This window comes from Oncorhynchus clarkii, chromosome 22 (genome assembly GCF_045791955.1).
Source record: "Oncorhynchus clarkii lewisi isolate Uvic-CL-2024 chromosome 22, UVic_Ocla_1.0, whole genome shotgun sequence".
Lineage (NCBI taxonomy): Eukaryota > Metazoa > Chordata > Actinopteri > Salmoniformes > Salmonidae > Oncorhynchus > Oncorhynchus clarkii.
In genome coordinates, this window is record NC_092168.1 from 53,313,606 (window position 1) to 53,335,918 (window position 22,313).

The following is a 22,313-nucleotide window of genomic DNA, read 5'->3' on the forward strand; positions in this document are numbered from 1 at the left end:
CAGAGCAGACATTGACAGCTTGCCTATGGTAAGTGCTGGCTGTGTCAGAGCAGACATTGTCAGTTTGCCTATGGTAAGTGTTGGACACTGTCAGAGCAGACATTGACAGCTTGCCTATGGTAAGTGTTGGACACTGTCAGAGCAGAAATTGACAGCTTGCCTATGGTAAGTGTTGGCTGTGTCAGAGCAGACATTGACAGCATGCCTATGGTAAGTGTTGGCTGTGTCAGAGCAGACATTGACAGCTTGCCTACGGTAAGAGTTGGCTGTGTCAGAGCAGACATTGACAGCATGCCTATGGTAAGTGTTGGCTGTGTCAGAGCAGACATTGACAGTTTGCCTATGGTAAGTGTTGGCTGTGTCAGAGAAGACATTGACAGCATGCCTATGGTAAGTGTTGGCAGCTGTCAGAGCAGACATTGACAGCATGCCTATGGTAAGTGTTGGACACTGTCAGAGCAGACATTGACAGCTTGCCTATGGTAAGTGTTGGCTGTGTCAGAGCAGACATTGACAGCATGCCTATGGTAAGTGTTGGCTGTGTCAGAGCAGACATTGACAGTTTGCCTATGGTAAGTGTTGGCTGTGTCAGAGAAGACATTGACAGGTTGCCTACGGTAGGTGTTGGCTGTGTCAGAGCAGACATTGACAGCTTGCCTATGGTAAGTGCTGGCTGTGTCAGAGCAGACATTGACAGCATGCCTATGGTAAGTGTTGGCTGTGTCAGAGCAGACATTGACAGTTTGCCTATGGTAAGTGTTGGCTGTGTCAGAGCAGACATTGACAGCTTGCCTATGGTAAGAGTTGGACACTGTCAGAGCAGAGATTGACAGCTTGCCTATGGTAAGTGTTGGCTGTGTCAGAGCAGACATTGACAGTTTGCCTATGGTAAGTGTTGGCTGTGTCAGAGCAGACATTGACAGTCTGCCTATGGAAAGAGTTGGACACTGTCAGAGCAGACATTGACAGTTTGCCTATGGTAAGTGCTGGCTGTGTCAGAGCAGACATTGACAGCTTGCCTATGGTAAGTGTTGGACACTGTCAGAGCAGAAATTGACAGCTTGCCTATGGTAAGTCTTGGCTGTGTCAGAGCAGACATTGACAGCATGCCTATGGTAAGTGTTGGCTGTGTCAGAGAAGACATTGACAGCTTGCCTACGGTAAGAGTTGGCTGTGTCAGAGCAGACATTGACAGCTTGCCTATGGTAAGTGTTGGCTGTGTCAGAGCAGACATTGACAGCTTGCCTATGGTAAGTGCTGGCTGTGTCAGAGCAGACACTGACAGCACGCCTATGGTAAGTGTTGGCTGTGTCAGAGCAGACATTGACAGCTTGCCTACGGTAAGAGTTGGCTGTGTCAGAGCAGAGATTGACAGCTTGCCTATGGTAAGTGTTGGCAGCTGTCAGAGCAGACATTGACAGCATGCCTATGGTAAGTGTTGGCAGCTGTCAGAGCAGACATTGACAGCATGCCTATGGTAAGTGTTGGCAGCTGTCAGAGCAGCCATTGACAGCTTGCCTATGGTAAGAGTTGGACACTGTCAGAGCAGACATTGACAGCATGCCTATGGTAAGAATTGGACACTGTCAGAGCAGACATTGACAGTTTGCCTATGGTAAGAGTTGGACACTGTCAGAGCAGACATTGACAGCATGCCTATGGTAAGTGTTGGCAGCTGTCAGAGCAGCCATTGACAGCATGCCTATGGTAAGTGTTGGACACTGTCAGAGCAGACATTGACAGCTTGCCTATGGTAAGTGTTGGCTGTGTCAGAGCAGACATTGACAGCATGCCTATGGTAAGTGTTGGCTGTGTCAGAGCAGACATTGACAGTTTGCCTATGGTAAGTGTTGGCTGTGTCAGAGCAGACATTGACAGCTTGCCTATGGTAAGTGCTGGCTGTGTCAGAGCAGACATTGACAGCATGCCTATGGTAAGTGCTGGCTGTGTCAGAGCAGACATTGACAGTTTGCCTATGGTAAGAGTTGGACACTGTCAGAGCAGACATTGACAGTTTGCCTATGGTAAGTGCTGGCTGTGTCAGAGCAGACATTGTCAGTTTGCCTATGGTAAGTGTTGGACACTGTCAGAGCAGACATTGACAGCTTGCCTATGGTAAGTGTTGGACACTGTCAGAGCAGAAATTGACAGCTTGCCTATGGTAAGTGTTGGCTGTGTCAGAGCAGACATTGACAGTTTGCCTATGGTAAGTGTTGGCTGTGTCAGAGCAGACATTGACAGCTTGCCTATGGTAAGTGCTGGCTGTGTCAGAGCAGACATTGACAGTTTGCCTATGGTAAGAGTTGGACACTGTCAGAGCAGACATTGACAGCTTGCCTATGGTAAGTGCTGGCTGTGTCAGAGCAGACATTGTCAGTTTGCCTATGGTAAGTGTTGGACACTGTCAGAGCAGACATTGACAGCTTGCCTATGGTAAGTGTTGGACACTGTCAGAGCAGAAATTGACAGCTTGCCTATGGTAAGTGTTGGCTGTGTCAGAGCAGACATTGACAGCATGCCTATGGTAAGTGTTGGCTGTGTCAGAGCAGACATTGACAGCTTGCCTACGGTAAGAGTTGGCTGTGTCAGAGCAGACATTGACAGCATGCCTATGGTAAGTGTTGGCTGTGTCAGAGCAGACATTGACAGTTTGCCTATGGTAAGTGTTGGCTGTGTCAGAGAAGACATTGACAGCATGCCTATGGTAAGTGTTGGCAGCTGTCAGAGCAGACATTGACAGCATGCCTATGGTAAGTGTTGGACACTGTCAGAGCAGACATTGACAGCTTGCCTATGGTAAGTGTTGGCTGTGTCAGAGCAGACATTGACAGCATGCCTATGGTAAGTGTTGGCTGTGTCAGAGCAGACATTGACAGTTTGCCTATGGTAAGTGTTGGCTGTGTCAGAGAAGACATTGACAGGTTGCCTACGGTAGGTGTTGGCTGTGTCAGAGCAGACATTGACAGCTTGCCTATGGTAAGTGCTGGCTGTGTCAGAGCAGACATTGACAGCATGCCTATGGTAAGTGTTGGCTGTGTCAGAGCAGACATTGACAGTTTGCCTATGGTAAGTGTTGGCTGTGTCAGAGCAGACATTGACAGCTTGCCTATGGTAAGAGTTGGACACTGTCAGAGCAGAGATTGACAGCTTGCCTATGGTAAGTGTTGGCTGTGTCAGAGCAGACATTGACAGTTTGCCTATGGTAAGTGTTGGCTGTGTCAGAGCAGACATTGACAGTCTGCCTATGGAAAGAGTTGGACACTGTCAGAGCAGACATTGACAGTTTGCCTATGGTAAGTGCTGGCTGTGTCAGAGCAGACATTGACAGCTTGCCTATGGTAAGTGTTGGACACTGTCAGAGCAGAAATTGACAGCTTGCCTATGGTAAGTCTTGGCTGTGTCAGAGCAGACATTGACAGCATGCCTATGGTAAGTGTTGGCTGTGTCAGAGAAGACATTGACAGCTTGCCTACGGTAAGAGTTGGCTGTGTCAGAGCAGACATTGACAGCTTGCCTATGGTAAGTGTTGGCTGTGTCAGAGCAGACATTGACAGCTTGCCTATGGTAAGTGCTGGCTGTGTCAGAGCAGACACTGACAGCACGCCTATGGTAAGTGTTGGCTGTGTCAGAGCAGACATTGACAGCTTGCCTACGGTAAGAGTTGGCTGTGTCAGAGCAGAGATTGACAGCTTGCCTATGGTAAGTGTTGGCAGCTGTCAGAGCAGACATTGACAGCATGCCTATGGTAAGTGTTGGCAGCTGTCAGAGCAGACATTGACAGCATGCCTATGGTAAGTGTTGGCAGCTGTCAGAGCAGCCATTGACAGCTTGCCTATGGTAAGAGTTGGACACTGTCAGAGCAGACATTGACAGCATGCCTATGGTAAGAATTGGACACTGTCAGAGCAGACATTGACAGTTTGCCTATGGTAAGAGTTGGACACTGTCAGAGCAGACATTGACAGCATGCCTATGGTAAGTGTTGGCAGCTGTCAGAGCAGCCATTGACAGCATGCCTATGGTAAGTGTTGGACACTGTCAGAGCAGACATTGACAGCTTGCCTATGGTAAGTGTTGGCTGTGTCAGAGCAGACATTGACAGCATGCCTATGGTAAGTGTTGGCTGTGTCAGAGCAGACATTGACAGTTTGCCTATGGTAAGTGTTGGCTGTGTCAGAGCAGACATTGACAGCTTGCCTATGGTAAGTGCTGGCTGTGTCAGAGCAGACATTGACAGCATGCCTATGGTAAGTGCTGGCTGTGTCAGAGCAGACATTGACAGTTTGCCTATGGTAAGAGTTGGACACTGTCAGAGCAGACATTGACAGTTTGCCTATGGTAAGTGCTGGCTGTGTCAGAGCAGACATTGTCAGTTTGCCTATGGTAAGTGTTGGACACTGTCAGAGCAGACATTGACAGCTTGCCTATGGTAAGTGTTGGACACTGTCAGAGCAGAAATTGACAGCTTGCCTATGGTAAGTGTTGGCTGTGTCAGAGCAGACATTGACAGCATGCCTATGGTAAGTGTTGGCTGTGTCAGAGCAGACATTCACAGCTTGCCTATGGTAAGTGCTGGCTGTGTCAGAGCAGACATTGACAGCATGCCTATGGTAAGTGTTGGCTGTGTCAGAGCAGACATTGACAACTTGCCTACGGTAAGAGTTGGCTGTGTCAGAGCAGACATTGACAGCATGCCTATGGTAAGTGTTGGCTGTGTCAGAGCAGACATTGACAGTTTGCCTATGGTAAGTGTTGGCTGTGTCAGAGAAGACATTGACAGCATGCCTATGGTAAGTGTTGGCAGCTGTCAGAGCAGCCATTGACAGCATGCCTATGGTAAGTGTTGGACACTGTCAGAGCAGACATTGACAGCTTGCCTATGGTAAGTGTTGGCTGTGTCAGAGCAGACATTGACAGCATGCCTATGGTAAGTGTTGGCTGTGTCAGAGCAGACATTGACAGTTTGCCTATGGGAAGTGTTGGCTGTGTCAGAGCAGACATTGACAGCTTGCCTATGGTAAGTGCTGGCTGTGTCAGAGCAGACATTGACAGCATGCCTATGGTAAGTGTTGGCTGTGTCAGAGCAGACATTGACAGTTTGCCTATGGTAAGTGTTGGCTGTGTCAGAGCAGACATTGACAGCATGCCTATGGTAAGTGTTGGCTGTGTCAGAGCAGACATTGACAGCTTGCCTACGGTAAGAGTTGGCTGTGTCAGAGCAGACATTGACAGCATGCCTATGGTAAGTGTTGGCTGTGTCAGAGCAGACATTGACAGTTTGCCTATGGTAAGTGTTGGCTGTGTCAGAGAAGACATTGACAGCATGCCTATGGTAAGTGTTGGCAGCTGTCAGAGCAGCCATTGACAGCATGCCTATGGTAAGTGTTGGACACTGTCAGAGCAGACATTGACAGCTTGCCTATGGTAAGTGTTGGCTGTGTCAGAGCAGACATTGACAGCATGCCTATGGTAAGTGTTGGCTGTGTCAGAGCAGACATTGACAGTTTGCCTATGGGAAGTGTTGGCTGTGTCAGAGCAGACATTGACAGCTTGCCTATGGTAAGTGCTGGCTATGTCAGAGCAGACATTGACAGCATGCCTATGGTAAGTGTTGGCTGTGTCAGAGCAGACATTGACAGTTTGCCTATGGTAAGTGTTGGCTGTGTCAGAGCAGACATTGACAGCTTGCCTATGGTAAGATTTGGACACTGTCAGAGCAGAGATTGACAGCTTGCCTATGGTAAGTGTTGGCTGTGTCAGAGCAGACATTGACAGTTTGCCTATGGTAAGAGTTGGACACTGTCAGAGCAGACATTGACAGTTTGCCTATGGTAAGTGCTGGCTGTGTCAGAGCAGACATTGACAGTTTGCCTATGGTAAGTGTTGGACACTGTCAGAGCAGACATTGACAGTTTGCCTATGGTAAGTGTTGGACACTGTCAGAGCAGAAATTGACAGCTTGCCTATGGTAAGTGTTGGCTGTGTCAGAGCAGACATTGACAGCATGCCTATGGTAAGTGTTGGCTGTGTCAGAGCAGACATTGACAGTTTGCCTATGGTAAGTGTTGGCTGTGTCAGAGCAGACATTGACAGCTTGCCTATGGTAAGTGCTGGCTGTGTCAGAGCAGACATTGCCAGCATGCCTATGGTAAGTGCTGGCTGTGTCAGAGCAGACATTGACAGTTTGCCTATGGTAAGAGTTGGACACTGTCAGAGCAGACATTGACAGTTTGCCTATGGTAAGTGCTGGCTGTGTCAGAGCAGACATTGTCAGTTTGCCTATGGTAAGTGTTGGACACTGTCAGAGCAGACATTGACAGCTTGCCTATGGTAAGTGTTGGACACTGTCAGAGCAGAAATTGACAGCTTGCCTATGGTAAGTGTTGGCTGTGTCAGAGCAGACATTGACAGCATGCCTATGGTAAGTGTTGGCTGTGTCAGAGCAGACATTCACAGCTTGCCTATGGTAAGTGCTGGCTGTGTCAGAGCAGACATTGACAGCATGCCTATGGTAAGTGTTGGCTGTGTCAGAGCAGACATTGACAGCTTTCCTACGGTAAGAGTTGGCTGTGTCAGAGCAGACATTGACAGCATGCCTATGGTAAGTGTTGGCTGTGTCAGAGCAGACATTGACAGTTTGCCTATGGTAAGTGTTGGCTGTGTCAGAGAAGACATTGACAGCATGCCTATGGTAAGTGTTGGCAGCTGTCAGAGCAGCCATTGACAGCATGCCTATGGTAAGTGTTGGACACTGTCAGAGCAGACATTGACAGCTTGCCTATGGTAAGTGTTGGCTGTGTCAGAGCAGACATTGACAGCATGCCTATGGTAAGTGTTGGCTGTGTCAGAGCAGACATTGACAGTTTGCCTATGGGAAGTGTTGGCTGTGTCAGAGCAGACATTGACAGCTTGCCTATGGGAAGTGTTGGCTGTGTCAGAGCAGACATTGACAGCTTGCCTATGGTAAGTGCTGGCTGTGTCAGAGCAGACATTGACAGCATGCCTATGGTAAGTGTTGGCTGTGTCAGAGCAGACATTGACAGTTGGCCTATGGTAAGTGTTGGCTGTGTCAGAGCAGACATTGACAGCTTGCCTATGGTAAGAGTTGGACACTGTCAGAGCAGAGATTGACAGCTTGCCTATGGTAAGTGTTGGCTGTGTCAGAGCAGACATTGACAGTTTGCCTATGGTAAGAGTTGGACACTGTCAGAGCAGACATTGACAGTTTGCCTATGGTAAGTGCTGGCTGTGTCAGAGCAGACATTGACAGTTTGCCTATGGTAAGTGTTGGACACTGTCAGAGCAGACATTGACAGCTTGCCTATGGTAAGTGTTGGACACTGTCAGAGCAGAAATTGACAGCTTGCCTATGGTAAGTGTTGGCTGTGTCAGAGCAGACATTGACAGCATGCCTATGGTAAGTGTTGGCTGTGTCAGAGAAGACATTGACAGCTTGCCTACGGTAAGAGTTGGCTGTGTCAGAGCAGACATTGACAGCTTGCCTATGGTAAGTGTTGGCTGTGTCAGAGCAGACATTGACAGCTTGCCTATGGTAAGTGCTGGCTGTGTCAGAGCAGACATTGACAGCACGCCTATGGTAAGTGTTGGCTGTGTCAGAGCAGACATTGACAGTTTGCCTATGGTAAGTGTTGGCTGTGTCAGAGCAGACATTGACAGCTTGCCTACGGTAAGAGTTGGCTGTGTCAGAGCAGAGATTGACAGCTTGCCTATGGTAAGTGTTGGCTGTGTCAGAGCAGACATTGACAGTTTGCCTATGGTAAGTGTTGGCAGCTGTCAGAGCAGCCATTGACAGCTTGCCTATGGTAAGAGTTGGACACTGTCAGAGCAGACATTGACAGTTTGCCTATGGTAAGTGCTGGCTGTGTCAGAGCAGACATAGACAGTTTGCTTATGGTAAGTGTTGGACACTGTCAGAGCAGACATTGACAGCATGCCTATGGTAAGTGTTGGACACTGTCAGAGCAGAAATTGACAGCTTGCCTATGGTAAGTGTTGGCTGTGTCAGAGCAGACATTGACAGCATGCCTATGGTAAGTGTTGGCTGTGTCAGAGCAGACATTGACAGCTTGCCTACGGTAAGAGTTGGCTGTGTCAGAGCAGACATTGACAGCATGCCTATGGTAAGTGTTGGCTGTGTCAGAGCAGACATTGACAGTTTGCCTATGGTAAGTGTTGGCTGTGTCAGAGAAGACATTGACAGCTTGCCTACGGTAAGTGTTGGCTGTGTCAGAGCAGACATTGACAGCTTGTCTATGGTAAGTGCTGGCTGTGTCAGAGCAGACATTGACAGCATGCCTATGGTAAGTGTTGGCTGTGTCAGAGCAGACATTGACAGTTTGCCTATGGTAAGTGTTGGCTGTGTCAGAGCAGACATTAACAGCTTGCCTATGGTAAGAGTTGGACACTGTCAGAGCAGAGATTGACAGCTTGCCTATGGTAAGTGTTGGCTGTGTCAGAGCAGACATTGACAGTTTGCCTATGGTAAGAGTTGGACACTGTCAGAGCAGACATTGACAGTTTGCCTATGGTAAGTGTTGGACACTGTCAGAGCAGACATTGACAGCTTGCCTATGGTAAGTGTTGGACACTGTCAGAGCAGAAATTGACAGCTTGCCTATGGTAAGTGTTGGCTGTGTCAGAGCAGACATTGACAGCATGCCTATGGTAAGTGTTGGCTGTGTCAGAGCAGACATTGACAGTTTGCCTATGGTAAGTGTTGGCTGTGTCAGAGAAGACATTGACAGCTTGCCTACGGTAAGTGTTGGCTGTGTCAGAGCAGACATTGACAGCTTGCCTATGGTAAGTGCTGGCTGTGTCAGAGCAGACATTGACAGCATGCCTATGGTAAGTGTTGGCTGTGTCAGAGCAGACATTGACAGTTTGCCTATGGTAAGTGTTGGCTGTGTCAGAGCAGACATTGACAGCTTGCCTACGGTAAGAGTTGGCTGTGTCAGAGCAGAGATTGACAGCTTGCCTATGGTAAGTGTTGGCTGTGTCAGAGCAGACATTGACAGTTTGCCTATGGTAAGTGTTGGCAGCTGTCAGAGCAGCCATTGAAAGCTTGCCTATGGTAAGAGTTGGACACTGTCAGAGCAGACATTGACAGTTTGCCTATGGTAAGTGCTGGCTGTGTCAGAGCAGACATTGACAGTTTGCTTATGGTAAGTGTTGGACACTGTCAGAGCAGACATTGACAGCATGCCTATGGTAAGTGTTGGACACTGTCAGAGCAGAAATTGACAGCTTGCCTATGGTAAGTGTTGGCTGTGTCAGAGCAGACATTGACAGCATGCCTATGGTAAGTGTTGGCTGTGTCAGAGCAGACATTGACAGCTTGCCTACGGTAAGAGTTGGCTGTGTCAGAGCAGACATTGACAGCATGCCTATGGTAAGTGTTGGCTGTGTCAGAGCAGACATTGACAGTTTGCCTATGGTAAGTGTTGGCTGTGTCAGAGAAGACATTGACAGCTTGCCTACGGTAAGTGTTGGCTGTGTCAGAGCAGACATTGACAGCTTGCCTATGGTAAGTGCTGGCTGTGTCAGAGCAGACATTGACAGCATGCCTATGGTAAGTGTTGGCTGTGTCAGAGCAGACATTGACAGTTTGCCTATGGTAAGTGTTGGCTGTGTCAGAGCAGACATTGACAGCTTGCCTATGGTAAGAGTTGGACACTGTCAGAGCAGAGATTGACAGCTTGCCTATGGTAAGTGTTGGCTGTGTCAGAGCAGACATTGACAGTTTGCCTATGGTAAGAGTTGGACACTGTCAGAGCAGACATTGACAGTTTGCCTATGGTAAGTGCTGGCTGTGTCAGAGCAGACATTGACAGTTTGCCTATGGTAAGTGTTGGACACTGTCAGAGCAGACATTGACAGTTTGCCTATGGTAAGTGTTGGACACTGTCAGAGCAGACATTGACAGCTTGCCTATGGTAAGTGTTGGACACTGTCAGAGCAGAAATTGACAGCTTGCCTATGGTAAGTGTTGGCTGTGTCAGAGCAGACATTGACAGCATGCCTATGGTAAGTGTTGGCTGTGTCAGAGAAGACATTGACAGCTTGCCTATGGTAAGTGCTGGCTGTGTCAGAGCAGACATTGACAGCACGCCTATGGTAAGTGTTGGCTGTGTCAGAGCAGACATTGACAGTTTGCCTATGGTAAGTGTTGGCTGTGTCAGAGCAGACATTGACAGCTTGCCTACGGTAAGAGTTGGCTGTGTCAGAGCAGAGATTGACAGCTTGCCTATGGTAAGTGTTGGCTGTGTCAGAGCAGACATTGACAGTTTGCCTATGGTAAGTGTTGGCAGCTGTCAGAGCAGCCATTGACAGCTTGCCTATGGTAAGAGTTGGACACTGTCAGAGCAGACATTGACAGCATGCCTATGGTAAGAATTGGACACTGTCAGAGCAGACATTGACAGTTTGCCTATGGTAAGAGTTGGACACTGTCAGAGCAGACATTGACAGCATGTCTATGGTAAGTGTTGGCAGCTGTCAGAGCAGACATTGACAGCATGCCTATGGTAAGTGTTGGCAGCTGTCAGAGCAGACATTGACAGCATGCCTATGGTAAGAGTTGGCAGCTATCAGAGCAGACATTGACAGCATGCCTATGGTAAGTGTTGGACACTGTCAGAGCAGACATTGACAGCATGCCTATGGTAAGTGTTGGACACTGTCAGAGCAGACATTGACACCATGCCTATGTTAAGTGTTGGCATCTGTCAGAGAAGAGACAAAGCAGGTACCTTGGCGTTGAGCACCAGGAACAGGGGATGGTCAGGTGTGGCCTGGGCTCTCCACTGGAGAACATCCTGCATGTACAGGAACTATTGGAGACAACCAGGAGATACTCAGTATACAGACAGACAGACAGAACCAGGAGACCCTCAGTATACACACAGAACAGCAGTTACCTGTGTGCCCAGGTGATAGGTGAAGAGGAATGGTCTGTACCTTACATGTCTCTGTGTGTCCAGGTGAAAGGTGATAGGTGAGGAGGCATGATCTGTACCTTACGTGCCTGGTCATTGTCCTCTAGTTGAGCCACGTCTCTCCCACAGGCCTGAGCAATCCTCTTCCCTGCTACCAGGTTCCCCACGATCATAGAGGCAGGACCCACCTCTGTCCAACACACATCACCACCACCACAATCATCATCCTCACCACCACCACCGTCCATCAACCTCAGAATGTTGATATTGGTTTCCTCCTGAATGGAGTAACAATAGGTTCTGAACAGTAGATAGTTTTACCAGTATATAGTTCTACAGTAGGTTCTGAACAGTCTAGTAGTTCTAACAGTAGGTTCTGAACAGTATATACAGTTGAAGTCAGAAGTTTCCATACACCTTAGCCAAATACATTTAAACTCAGTTTCAAAATTCCTGACATTTAATCCTAGTAAAAATGATGTCTTAGGTCAGTTAGTTTATTTTAAGAATGTGAAATGTCAGAATAATTGTAGTGATTTATTTCATTTTTTTTTTTTTTATCACATTCCCAGTGGGTCAGAAGTTTACATATACTCAATTAGTATTTGGTAGCATTGCCTTTAAATTGTTTAACTTGGGTCAAACGTTCCGGGTACCCTTCCACAAGCTTCCAACAATAAGTTGGGTGAATTTTGGCCCATTCCTCCTGACAGAGCTGGTGTAACTGAGACAGGTTTGTAGGCCTTCTTGCTCGCACATGTTTTTTCAGTTCTGCCCACACATTTTCTATAGGATTGAGGTCAGGGCTTTGTGATGGCCACTCCAATACCTTGACTTTGTTGTCCTTAAGCCATTTTGCCACAACTTTGGAAGCATGCTTGGGGTCATTGTCCATTTGGAAGACCCATTTGCGACAAAGATTTAACTGATGCCTTGAGATGTTGCTTCAATATATCTACATAATTTTCCTCCTCATGAAGCCATCTATTTTGTGAAGTGCACCAGTCCCTCCTGCAGCAAAGCACCCCCACAACATGATACTGCCACCCCCGTGCTTCACGGTTGGGATGGTGTTCTTCGGCTTGCAAGCCTCCCCCTTTTTCCTCCAAACAGTTCTATTTTTGTTTCATCAGACAAGAGGACATGTCTCCAAAAAGTATGATCTTTGTCCCCATGTGCAGTTGCAGATCGTAGTCTGGGATTTTTTATGGCAGTTTTGGAGCAGTGGCTTCTTCCTTGCTGAGCAGCCTTTCAGGTTGTCGATATAGGACTCGTTTTACTGTGCATATAAATACTTTTGTACCGGTTTCCTCCAGCATCTTCACAAGGTCCTTTGCTATTGTTCTGGGATTGATTTGCACTTTTCGCACCAAAGTATGTTCATCTCTCGGAGACAGAACGCATCTACTTCCTGAGTGGTATGACGGCTGCGTGGTCCCATGGTGTTTATACTTGCGTACTATTGATTGTACAGATGAACGTGGTACCTTCAGACGTTTGGAAATTGCTCCCAAGGATGAACCAGGCTTGTGGAGGTCTACAATTTTTTATCTGAGGTCTTGGCTGATTTCTCCATGATGTCAAGCAAAAAGGCACTGAGTTTGAAGGTAGGCCTTGAAATACATCCCCAGGTACACCTCCAATTGACTCAAATTATGTCAATTAGCCTATCAGAAGCTTCTAAAGCCATGACATGGCTTTAACAGCTCAGCATTTAACACCATAGTACCCTCCAAACTCGTCATTAAGCTCGAGACCCTGGGTCTCGACCCCGCCCTGTGCAACTGGGACCTGGACTTTGACGGCCCGCCCCCAGGTGGTGAGGGTGGGAAACAACATCTTCACCCCGCTGATCCTCAACACTGGGGCCCCACAAGGGTGCATTCTCAGCCGTCTCCTGTACTCCCTGTTCAACCATGACTGCGTGGCCATGCACGCCTCCAACTCAATCATTAAGTTTGCAGACGACCCTACCAACAACGACGAGACGGCCTACAGGGAGGAGGTGAAGGCCCTCGGAGTGTGGTGTCAGGAAAATAAGTGAAATAATCTGTCTGTAAACAATGGTTGGAAAAATTTGCTGTGTCATGAACAAAGTAGATGTCCTAACCGACTTGCCAAAACTATAGTTTGTTAACAAGAAATTTGTGAGGTAGTTGAAAAATGAGTTTTAATGACTCCAACCTAAGTGTATGTAAACTTCTGACTTCAACTGTAGTTCTAACAGTAGGTCCTGAACAGTATATAGTTCTAACAGTAGGTCCTGAACAGTAGGCTTGTAGAACATTCGGGCACAACCAGTGACACATTTTGGAGCCTTGAATGAAAAGTTCCATCCTACCTGGTTGTTTCTGCCGTGGTTTGGGCAGGTTGGTAACACAGCTGTGAGGACACATGAGGACGTTGCAGGGGTGGAGAGCTCCTTCCAGAAACCTCTGTTTGGTCTCTGAGATATGGATCCCCCCCAGCGGAGCCTTGGGCATTGTGTTGGCAGGGACCAGAGCTAGGCAGTACACCCCCACTTGGTGAATACTGTCTATAGCCTGTAGAAAATACAATAGACATGCTGACAGGGACCACCTGGTGAATACTGTCTATAGCCTGTAGAAAATACAGCCTGACAGACAGGAGGGGTTACTAGATGTGTGTTCCACTATATTGATTTGACTCAGAACATCATGCAGCTTTAAATGGACTTGAAGAGGTGTTGTATACATGATGTATATACACTGTGTTGTACCTGTAGAACGCGGCTCATCCACTGGAAGCTGCCCTCCTCTGAAGCATCTGGTCTCTGTTCTGCCACCACTACAATACGCTCATCATGGAGAACCGAGACGGAGAACACTGCTATCCTAGAACACAACAGAGACCACTGCTATCCTAGAACAACAACACTGCTATCCTAGATCACAACAACACTGCTATCCTAGATCACAACAACACTGCTATCTTAGAACACAACAACACTGCTATCCTAGAACACCACCACTGCTATCCTAGAACAACACCACCACTGCTATCCTAGAACACAACAACAACAACACTGCTATCCTACAACAACAACAACACTGCTATCCTACAACAACAACACTGCTATCCTATAACACAACACCACCACTGATATCCAACAACAACACTGATATCCAACAACACCAACAACACTGCTATCCTACAACACTGCTATCCTAGAAAACCAACAACACTGCTATCCTAGAACACCACAACAACACTGCAATCCTAGAACACCACAACAGCAATCCTAGAACACCACGACAACACTGCTATCCTAGAACACCACAACAACACTGCTATCCTAGAACACCAACAACAACAACACTGCTATCCTAGACCACAACAACAACAACACTGCTATCCTAGAACACAACAACACTGCTATCATAGAACACCACAACACTGCAATCCTAGAACACCACAACAACATTGCTATCCTAGAACACCACAACACTGCAATCCTAGAACACCACAACAGCACTGCTATCCTAGAACACAACACTGCTATCCTAGAACACCACAACAACAACACTGCTATCCTAGAACACAACAACAACACTGCTATCCTAGAACACCACAACAACAACACTGCTATCCTAGAACACCAACAACAACAACACTGCTATCCTAGAACACCACAACAACAACACTGCTATCCTAGAACACAACAACAACACTGCTATCCTAGAACACCACAACACTGCTATCCTAGAACACCACAACACTGCAATCCTAGAACACCACAACACTGCAATCCTAGAACACCACAACAACACTGCTATCCTAGAACACAACACTGCTATCCTAGAACACCACAACAACACTGCTATCCTAGAACACCACAACACTGCTATCCTAGAACACCACAACAATAACACTGCTATCCTAGAACACCACAACAACAACACTGCTATCCTAGAACACAACAACAACACTGCTATCCTAGAACACCACAACACTGCTATCCTAGAACACCACAACACTGCTATCCTAGAACACCACAACACTGCAATCCTAGAACACCACAACACTGCAATCCTAGAACACCACAACAACACTGCTATCCTAGAACACAACACTGCTATCCTAGAACACCACAACAACACTGCTATCCTAGAACACCACAACACTGCTATCCTAGAACACCACAACAATAACACTGCTATCCTAGAACACCACAACAATAACACTGCTATCCTAGAACACCACAACAGTGTTATCCTAGAACACCACAACACTGCAATCCTAGAACACCACAGCAACACTGCTATCCTAGAACACCACAACAATAACACTGCTATCATAGAACACCACAACAATAACACTGCTATCCTAGAACCCCACAACAATAACACTGCTATCCTAGAACCCCACAACAACACTGCTAACCTAGAACACCACAACAACACTGCTATCCTACAACACCACAACACCACTGCTATCCTAGAACAACACCACTGCTATCCTAGAACAACAACACTGCTATCCTAGAACACCAACAACACTGCTATCCTACAACAACACTGCAATCCTAGAACACCACAACAACAACAACACTGCAATCCTAGAACACCACAACAACAACACTGCTATCCTAGAACACCACAACAACAACAACACTGCAATCCTAGAACACCACAACAACAACAACACTGCAATCCTAGAACACCACAACAACAACAACACTGCAATCCTAGAACACCACAACAACAACACTGCTATCCTAGAACACCACAACAACAACAACACTGCTATCCTAGAACACCACAACACCACTGCTATCCTAGAACACCACAACACTGCTATCCTAGAACACCACAACACTGCTATCCTAGAACACCACAACACTGCTATCCTAGAACACCACAACACTGCTATCCTAGAACACCACAACACTGCTATCCTAGAACACCACAACAATGCTATCCTAGAACACAACAACAACACTGCTATCCTAGAACACAACAACACAACAGAGAACACTGCTATCCTAGAACACCACAACAGTGTTATCCTAGAACACAACACTGCTATCCTAGAACACAACAACAACACTGCTATCCTAGAACACAGAACCTCCCTCCTCACCTCCCCCTGTAGACAAACTTCATGGGCTCCACTGCCAGCGCCGTGGCAACCACATCATCAGCGTTGTGTCTCCGCCCACACACCGTCATCAGCCCGTCCATTCTACCCACGATAAACACTAGGTTGTCCTGGAGACCACACACACAGGGTGGTTAGTCACTGCCCAACACATCTTGTCAAATAAAATAAAATATGTATTTATCACATGCTTGGTAACAGGTGTCGACTAACAGTGAAATGGATGGTCAGGTCCAGCAGTATGTCAAGTAAAATAAAATGTTATTTGTCACGCTTAGTAAACAGAGTAACAGTGAAATGATTATCTACTGAATTCAGCTACATTTAGCAGACATCATGCTAGCAGATACACTACCGGTAAAACATTGGGAATCATGTAGTAACCAAAAAATCTAACTAGAGATTGAGATTCTTCAAAGTAGCCACCCTTTGCCTTGATGACAGCTGCATCAGATGACCTGGTCTCCACAATCCCCCAACCAAATTGAGATGGTTTGGGATGAGTCGGACCGCAGAATGAAGGAAAAGCAGCCAACAAGTGCTCAGCATAGGTTGGAAAATCATTCCAGGTGAAGCTGGTTGAGAGAAAGCCAAGAGTGTGCAAAGCTGTCATCAAGGCAAAGAGTGGCTATTTGAAGAATCTCAAATATAAAATATATTTTGATTTGTTTAACAGTTTTTTGGTTACTACATGATTCCATATATGTTATAGTTTATGTCTACAATGTAGAAAATAGTAAAAATAAAGAAAAACTCTTGAATGAGTAGGTGTTCGAAAACGTTTGACCGATAGTGTACATTTAGCAGACATGCTAGCAGACACATCACGCTAGCCGACACATTTAACAGACGTCATGCCGGCAGACGCATTTAGCAAACGTCATGCTAGGAGATACATTTAGCAGACATCATGCCGGCAGACATCATGCCGGCAGACACATTTAGCAGACATCATGCTAGCAGACGCATTTAGCAGACATCATGCTAGCAGACACATTTAGCAGACATCATGCTGGCAGACATCATGCCGGCAGACATCATGCTGGCAGACATTATGCCGGCAGACATCATGCGGGCAGACGTCATGCTAGCAGACATCATGATAGCAGACACATTTAGAAGACACCATGCTAGCAGACACATTTAGCAGACATCATGCTGGCAGACATCATGCTAGCAGACACATTTAGCAGACGTCATGCTAGCAGACATCATGCTAGCAGACATCATGCTGGCAGACACATTTAGCAGACATCATGCTAGCAGACACATTTAGCAGACATCATGCTAGCAGACGCATTTAGCAGACATCATGCTAGCAGACACATTTAGCAGACATCATGCTGGCAGACATCATGCCGGCAGACATCATGCTGGCAGACATTATGCCGGCAGACATCATGCGGGCAGACATCATGCTGGCAGACATTATGCCGGCAGACATCATGCGGGCAGACGTCATGCTAGCAGACATCATGATAGCAGACACATTTAGAAGACACCATGCTAGCAGACACATTTAGCAGACATCATGCTGGCAGACATCATGCTGGCAGACATCATGCTAGCAGACACATTTAGCAGACGTCATGCTAGCAGACATCATGCTAGCAGACATCATGCTAGCAGACACATTTAGAAGACACCATGCTAGCAGACACATTTAGCAGACATCATGCTAGCAGACATCATGCTAGCAGACATCATGCTAGCAGACACATTTAGAAGACACCATGCTAGCAGACACATTTAGCAGACATCATGCTAGCAGACATCATGCTAGCAGACATCACGCTAGCAGACATCACGCTAGCAGACATCACGCTAGCAGACATCACGCTAGCAGACATCACGCTAGCAGACATCACGCTAGCAGACATCACGCTAGCCGACATCATGCTAGCAGACACATTTAGAAGACACCATGCTAGCAGACACATTTAGAAGACACCATGCTAGCAGACACATTTAGCAGACATCATGCTAGCAGACATCATGCTAGCAGACACATTTAGCAGACATCATGCTAGCAGACATCATGCTAACAGACACATTTAGCAGACACCATGCTAGCAGACACATTTAGCAGACATTTAGCAGACATCATGCTAGCAGACATCATGCTAGTAGACATCATGCTAGTAGACACATTTAGCAGATATCATGCTAGCAGACACATTTAGAAGACACATTTAGCAAACATCATGGTAGCAGACACATTTAGCAGACACCATGCTAGCAGACACATTTAGCAGACACCATGCTAGCAGACACATTTAGTAGACACCATGCTAGCAGACACATTTAGGAGACACATTTAGCAGACATCCTGCTAGCAGACACATTTAGCAGACATCATGCTAGCAGATATCATGCTAGCAGGTAAATTTAGCAGACATCATGCTAGCAGACACCATGCTAGCAGACAAATTTAGAAGACACATTTAGCAGATACATCTAGCAGACACATCTAGCAGACACATCTAGCAGACACATCTAGCAGACACATCCAGCAGACATCATGCTAGCAGATACATTTAGCAGACATCATGCTAGCAGACACATTTAGCAGACATCATGCTAGCAGATACATTTAGCAGACATCATGCTAGCAGCTGGGAATGTGAGGATCCTAGAAACGGATAACAGTGAACTCACAGGTCCTACAAAGCCCAGTAGTGACGTCCTGGTGAAGGGTCTGCCACTGATGGGACCTCCTGACGCTCTTACTGGGATGGTCTGGAACAGGCAACAGGACTATACACACACCACTAGACACACACCACATAGCTCCTAATGCTGTTACCGAGATGGTCTGGAACAGACAACAGAACTATACACAACACATTGCTCCTAATGCTGTTACTGGGATGGTCTGGAACAGGCAACATGACTGTACACACGACTCAGTATTAATTTATGTAGTTATTGCGAACACACTCTTTTGCAGTAACAATGTGACATCATTATGAGTGTTCAAGTCACAGTACAAACCTGGAATGTGTTCTTGGTCATGCCCGGGAGGCCGTAGTATGCCACGCCGGTGCTCCCAGAACTCACACAGATCTCCCCCACCTCATCTGTCTGGCAGAGATACGGAGTTCCCTCCACACGTACCACACACACCAGCGCTGTGGACACACACGTCATAACATCACACACACTGACTGGATATCAATAAACAAAGCATTGTAATCAATAGGACAACGTGTTTCTCCTAACTGCCCCTGTTACAGGCTAAGTTATTTAGGTGTTCCCCTCGTTACAGGCTAAGTTATTTAGGTGTTCCCCTCGTTACAGGCTAAGTTATTTAGGTGTTCCCCTCGTTACAGGCTAAGTTATGTAGGTGTTCCCCTCGTTACAGGCTAAGTTATTTAGGTGTTCCCCTCGTTACAGGCTAAGTTATTTAGGTGTTCCCTCGTTACAGGCTAAGTTGTTTAGTGTTTTTCCCTCGTTCCAGGCTGTTCATTAGGTGTTTCCCTCGTTCCAGGCTGTTCATTAGGTGTTTCCCTTGTTCCAGGCTGTTCATTAGGTGTTTCCCTTGTTCCATGCTGTTCATTAGGTGTTTCCCTTGTTCCATGCTGTTCATTAGGTGTTTCCCTTGTTCCAGGCTGTTCATTAGGTGTTTCCCTTGTTCCATGCTGTTCATTAGGTGTTTCCCTTGTTCCATGCTGTTCATTAGGTGTTTCCCTCGTTCCAGGCTGTTCATCAGGTTTTTCCCTCGTTCCAGGCTGTTCATTAGGTGTTTCCCTTGTTCCATGCTGTTCATTAGGTGTTTCCCCTCGTTCCAGGCTGTTCATCAGGTTTTTCCCTCGTTCCAGGCTGTTCATTAGGTGTTTCCCCTCGTTCCAGGCTGTTCATTAGGTGTTTCCCTCGTTCCAGGCTGTTCATTAGGTGTTTCCCCTCGTTCCAGGCTGTTCATTAAGTGTTTCCCTCGTTCCAGGCTGTTCATTAGGTGTTTCCCTCGTTCCAAGCTGTTCATTAAGTGTTTCCCCTCGTTCCAGGCTGTTCATTAAGTGTTTCCCTCGTTCCAGGCTGTTCATTAGGTGTTTCCCTCGTTCCAAGCTGTTCATTAAGTGTTTCCCTCGTTCCAGGCTGTTCATTAGGTGTTTCCCTCGTTCTATGCTGTTCATTAGGTGTTTCCCCTCGTTCCAGGCTGTTCATCAGGTTTTTCACAATTTGTTGTACTTTTACCCTTTTTTCTCCCCAACTTTGTGATATCCAAATGGTAGTTACAGTCTCGTCCAATCGCTGCAATTCCCCTACAGATGCCGAGGCCGTTCTTTAGATTTTTCCGTTGTTACAGGCTGTATAAAAAAAAAGATTTGTCCTTTGTTAAAGGCTTAGTTCTTTAGGATTTTCCTTGTTTTTTTGCAATTTGTCCCAGTCATTAGCAGCAGAGAACTGGAAGGAAAGGCAGCCAAAGTAAGTGTTGGCTTTAGGGTTGACCAGTGAAATATATCTGCTGGAGTGCGTACTACGGGTGGGTGCTGCTATGGTGACCAGTGAGCTGAGATAAGGCGGGGCTTTGGTAGCAGTGGTGGGCAGTATATGGGGCTTTGGTGACAAAACGGATGACACTGCTATAGACGACTCAGTTTGCTGAGTAGAGTGTTCGGGGCTATTTTGTAAATTACATCGACGAAGTCAAGGATCGGTAGGATAGTCAGTTTTACAAGGGTACGTTTGGCGGCGTGAGTGAAGGATGCTTTGTGGTGAAACAGAGAGCCAATTCTAGATTTAATTTTGGATTGGAGTTGCTAAATGTGAGTCGAAGGAGAGTTTACAGTCTAACCAGGCACCTAGGTATTTGTAGTTGTCCACATCTTCTAGGTCAGAACCATCCAGAGTACTGATGCTAGTCGGGCGGGATGGATATAGGTATGTAACAGTTTGGGTCTAGAGTGTCTCCCCCTTTGAAGAGGGTGCTTGCTTCGGGACAGAGATGTTAGCCAGGAGTAGCCACTCAGATAGCAGCTGCGATGATCCGGTATAAAAGGTTCAGAGCTTGCGGTAGGAATCCGGAGATGTTCTTTCGGTTTTCCCCCGTTACAGGCCGTTCTTTCGGTTTTCCCCCGTTACAGGCCGTTCTTTCGGTTTTCCCCCGTTACAGGCCGTTCTTTCGGTTTTCCTCCGTTACAGGCCGTTCTTTAGGTTTTACCTGCTGAACGGGCTGAATAGGCTTTACCTGCTGAACGGGCTTTACCTGCTGAACAGGGCTTACTGTAGATTCTATTTTGATTGTTCAGGTTCACCATCAGCAATAGTCCTTGCTAAAAACAATCAGTGTATACAGTCATTTCATAGATGCGAGGGTAAAGTTGATCATTTCATAATGACAGCAATCACTTTGTGAAGTTGGATTGTGTATGTGTGCCATTCAGAGTTCAATTGGGATCAGATGAAAGATTTAAGTGCCTTTGAACAGGGAATGGTAGTAGGTGCCAGGTGCACCGGTTTGAGTGTCAAGAACTGCAACGCTTCTGGGTTTTTCACATTCAACAGTTTCCTCTGTGTATCTAGAATGGTACACCACCCAAAGGACATCCAGCCAACTTGACAACTGTGGGAAGCATTGGAGTCAAGATGGGCCAGCATCCCTGTGGAACGCCTTCAACACTGTGTAGAGTCCATGCACCGACGAATTGAGTCTGTTCTGAGGGCATATGGGGGGGGCAACTCAATATAAGGAAGGTGTTAATGTTATGTGCACTCAGTGTATTCGCTAATTTGTAAATTATAAATATTGATACATGACTAGCTCAAACAAGTCATCTGCATAAATGACAAGTTAATTAGTGATGGTGAATTCAATGTGGGGGGACAAAAACAGAACATAGGCTACATTGCCTCCTAATCTGATAGTGGGGTGGTAGATGTCTCCATTATGGCTCTAATCTGATAGTGGTAGATGTCTCCATTATGGCTCTAATCTGATAGTGGGGGGGTAGATGCCTGGTCTTCTTTATGGCTCAGATCAGGTGCCTACATAGTACACACCAGACATACATCACTCACCCACATGTCAGCTCAGAGAGGCCCGGCTCAGAGAGGCCCAGCGCATGAGCTCCATAAGCTGCAGATATTCATTTAGAATGGAAAATTAATGTGTTTACGCAACAAATGGTTGTGCATCGAATCGAATCAAACAATCGCAACAATTTGTTCTGTAATCAAACCAAATCATTTCAAACTAAAACGTATCGTTCCTGTATCCTATTGGAGCCCATGTTTCTA

General features: G+C 46.6%; 1 protein-coding gene across 4 annotated transcripts in view; it reads right to left on the reverse strand.

Moving 5' to 3' along the window:
• Nucleotides 1-22,313, reverse strand: part of LOC139381021 (disco-interacting protein 2 homolog A) — a 207,914-nt gene that overhangs the window by 49,307 nt on the left and 136,294 nt on the right. For all 4 annotated transcript variants that reach the window (XM_071124256.1, XM_071124254.1, XM_071124253.1 and 1 more), the window contains 7 exons: nucleotides 19,071-19,207; nucleotides 18,735-18,815; nucleotides 16,059-16,186; nucleotides 13,696-13,810; nucleotides 13,297-13,498; nucleotides 11,036-11,145; nucleotides 10,770-10,850 (listed from right to left, as the gene is read on the reverse strand). In XM_071124256.1, coding sequence (XP_070980357.1) covers nucleotides 10,770-10,850; nucleotides 11,036-11,145; nucleotides 13,297-13,498; nucleotides 13,696-13,810; nucleotides 16,059-16,186; nucleotides 18,735-18,815; nucleotides 19,071-19,207 — 854 coding nt within the window. The remainder of the gene's footprint in view (nucleotides 1-10,769; nucleotides 10,851-11,035; nucleotides 11,146-13,296; nucleotides 13,499-13,695; nucleotides 13,811-16,058; nucleotides 16,187-18,734; nucleotides 18,816-19,070; nucleotides 19,208-22,313) is intronic.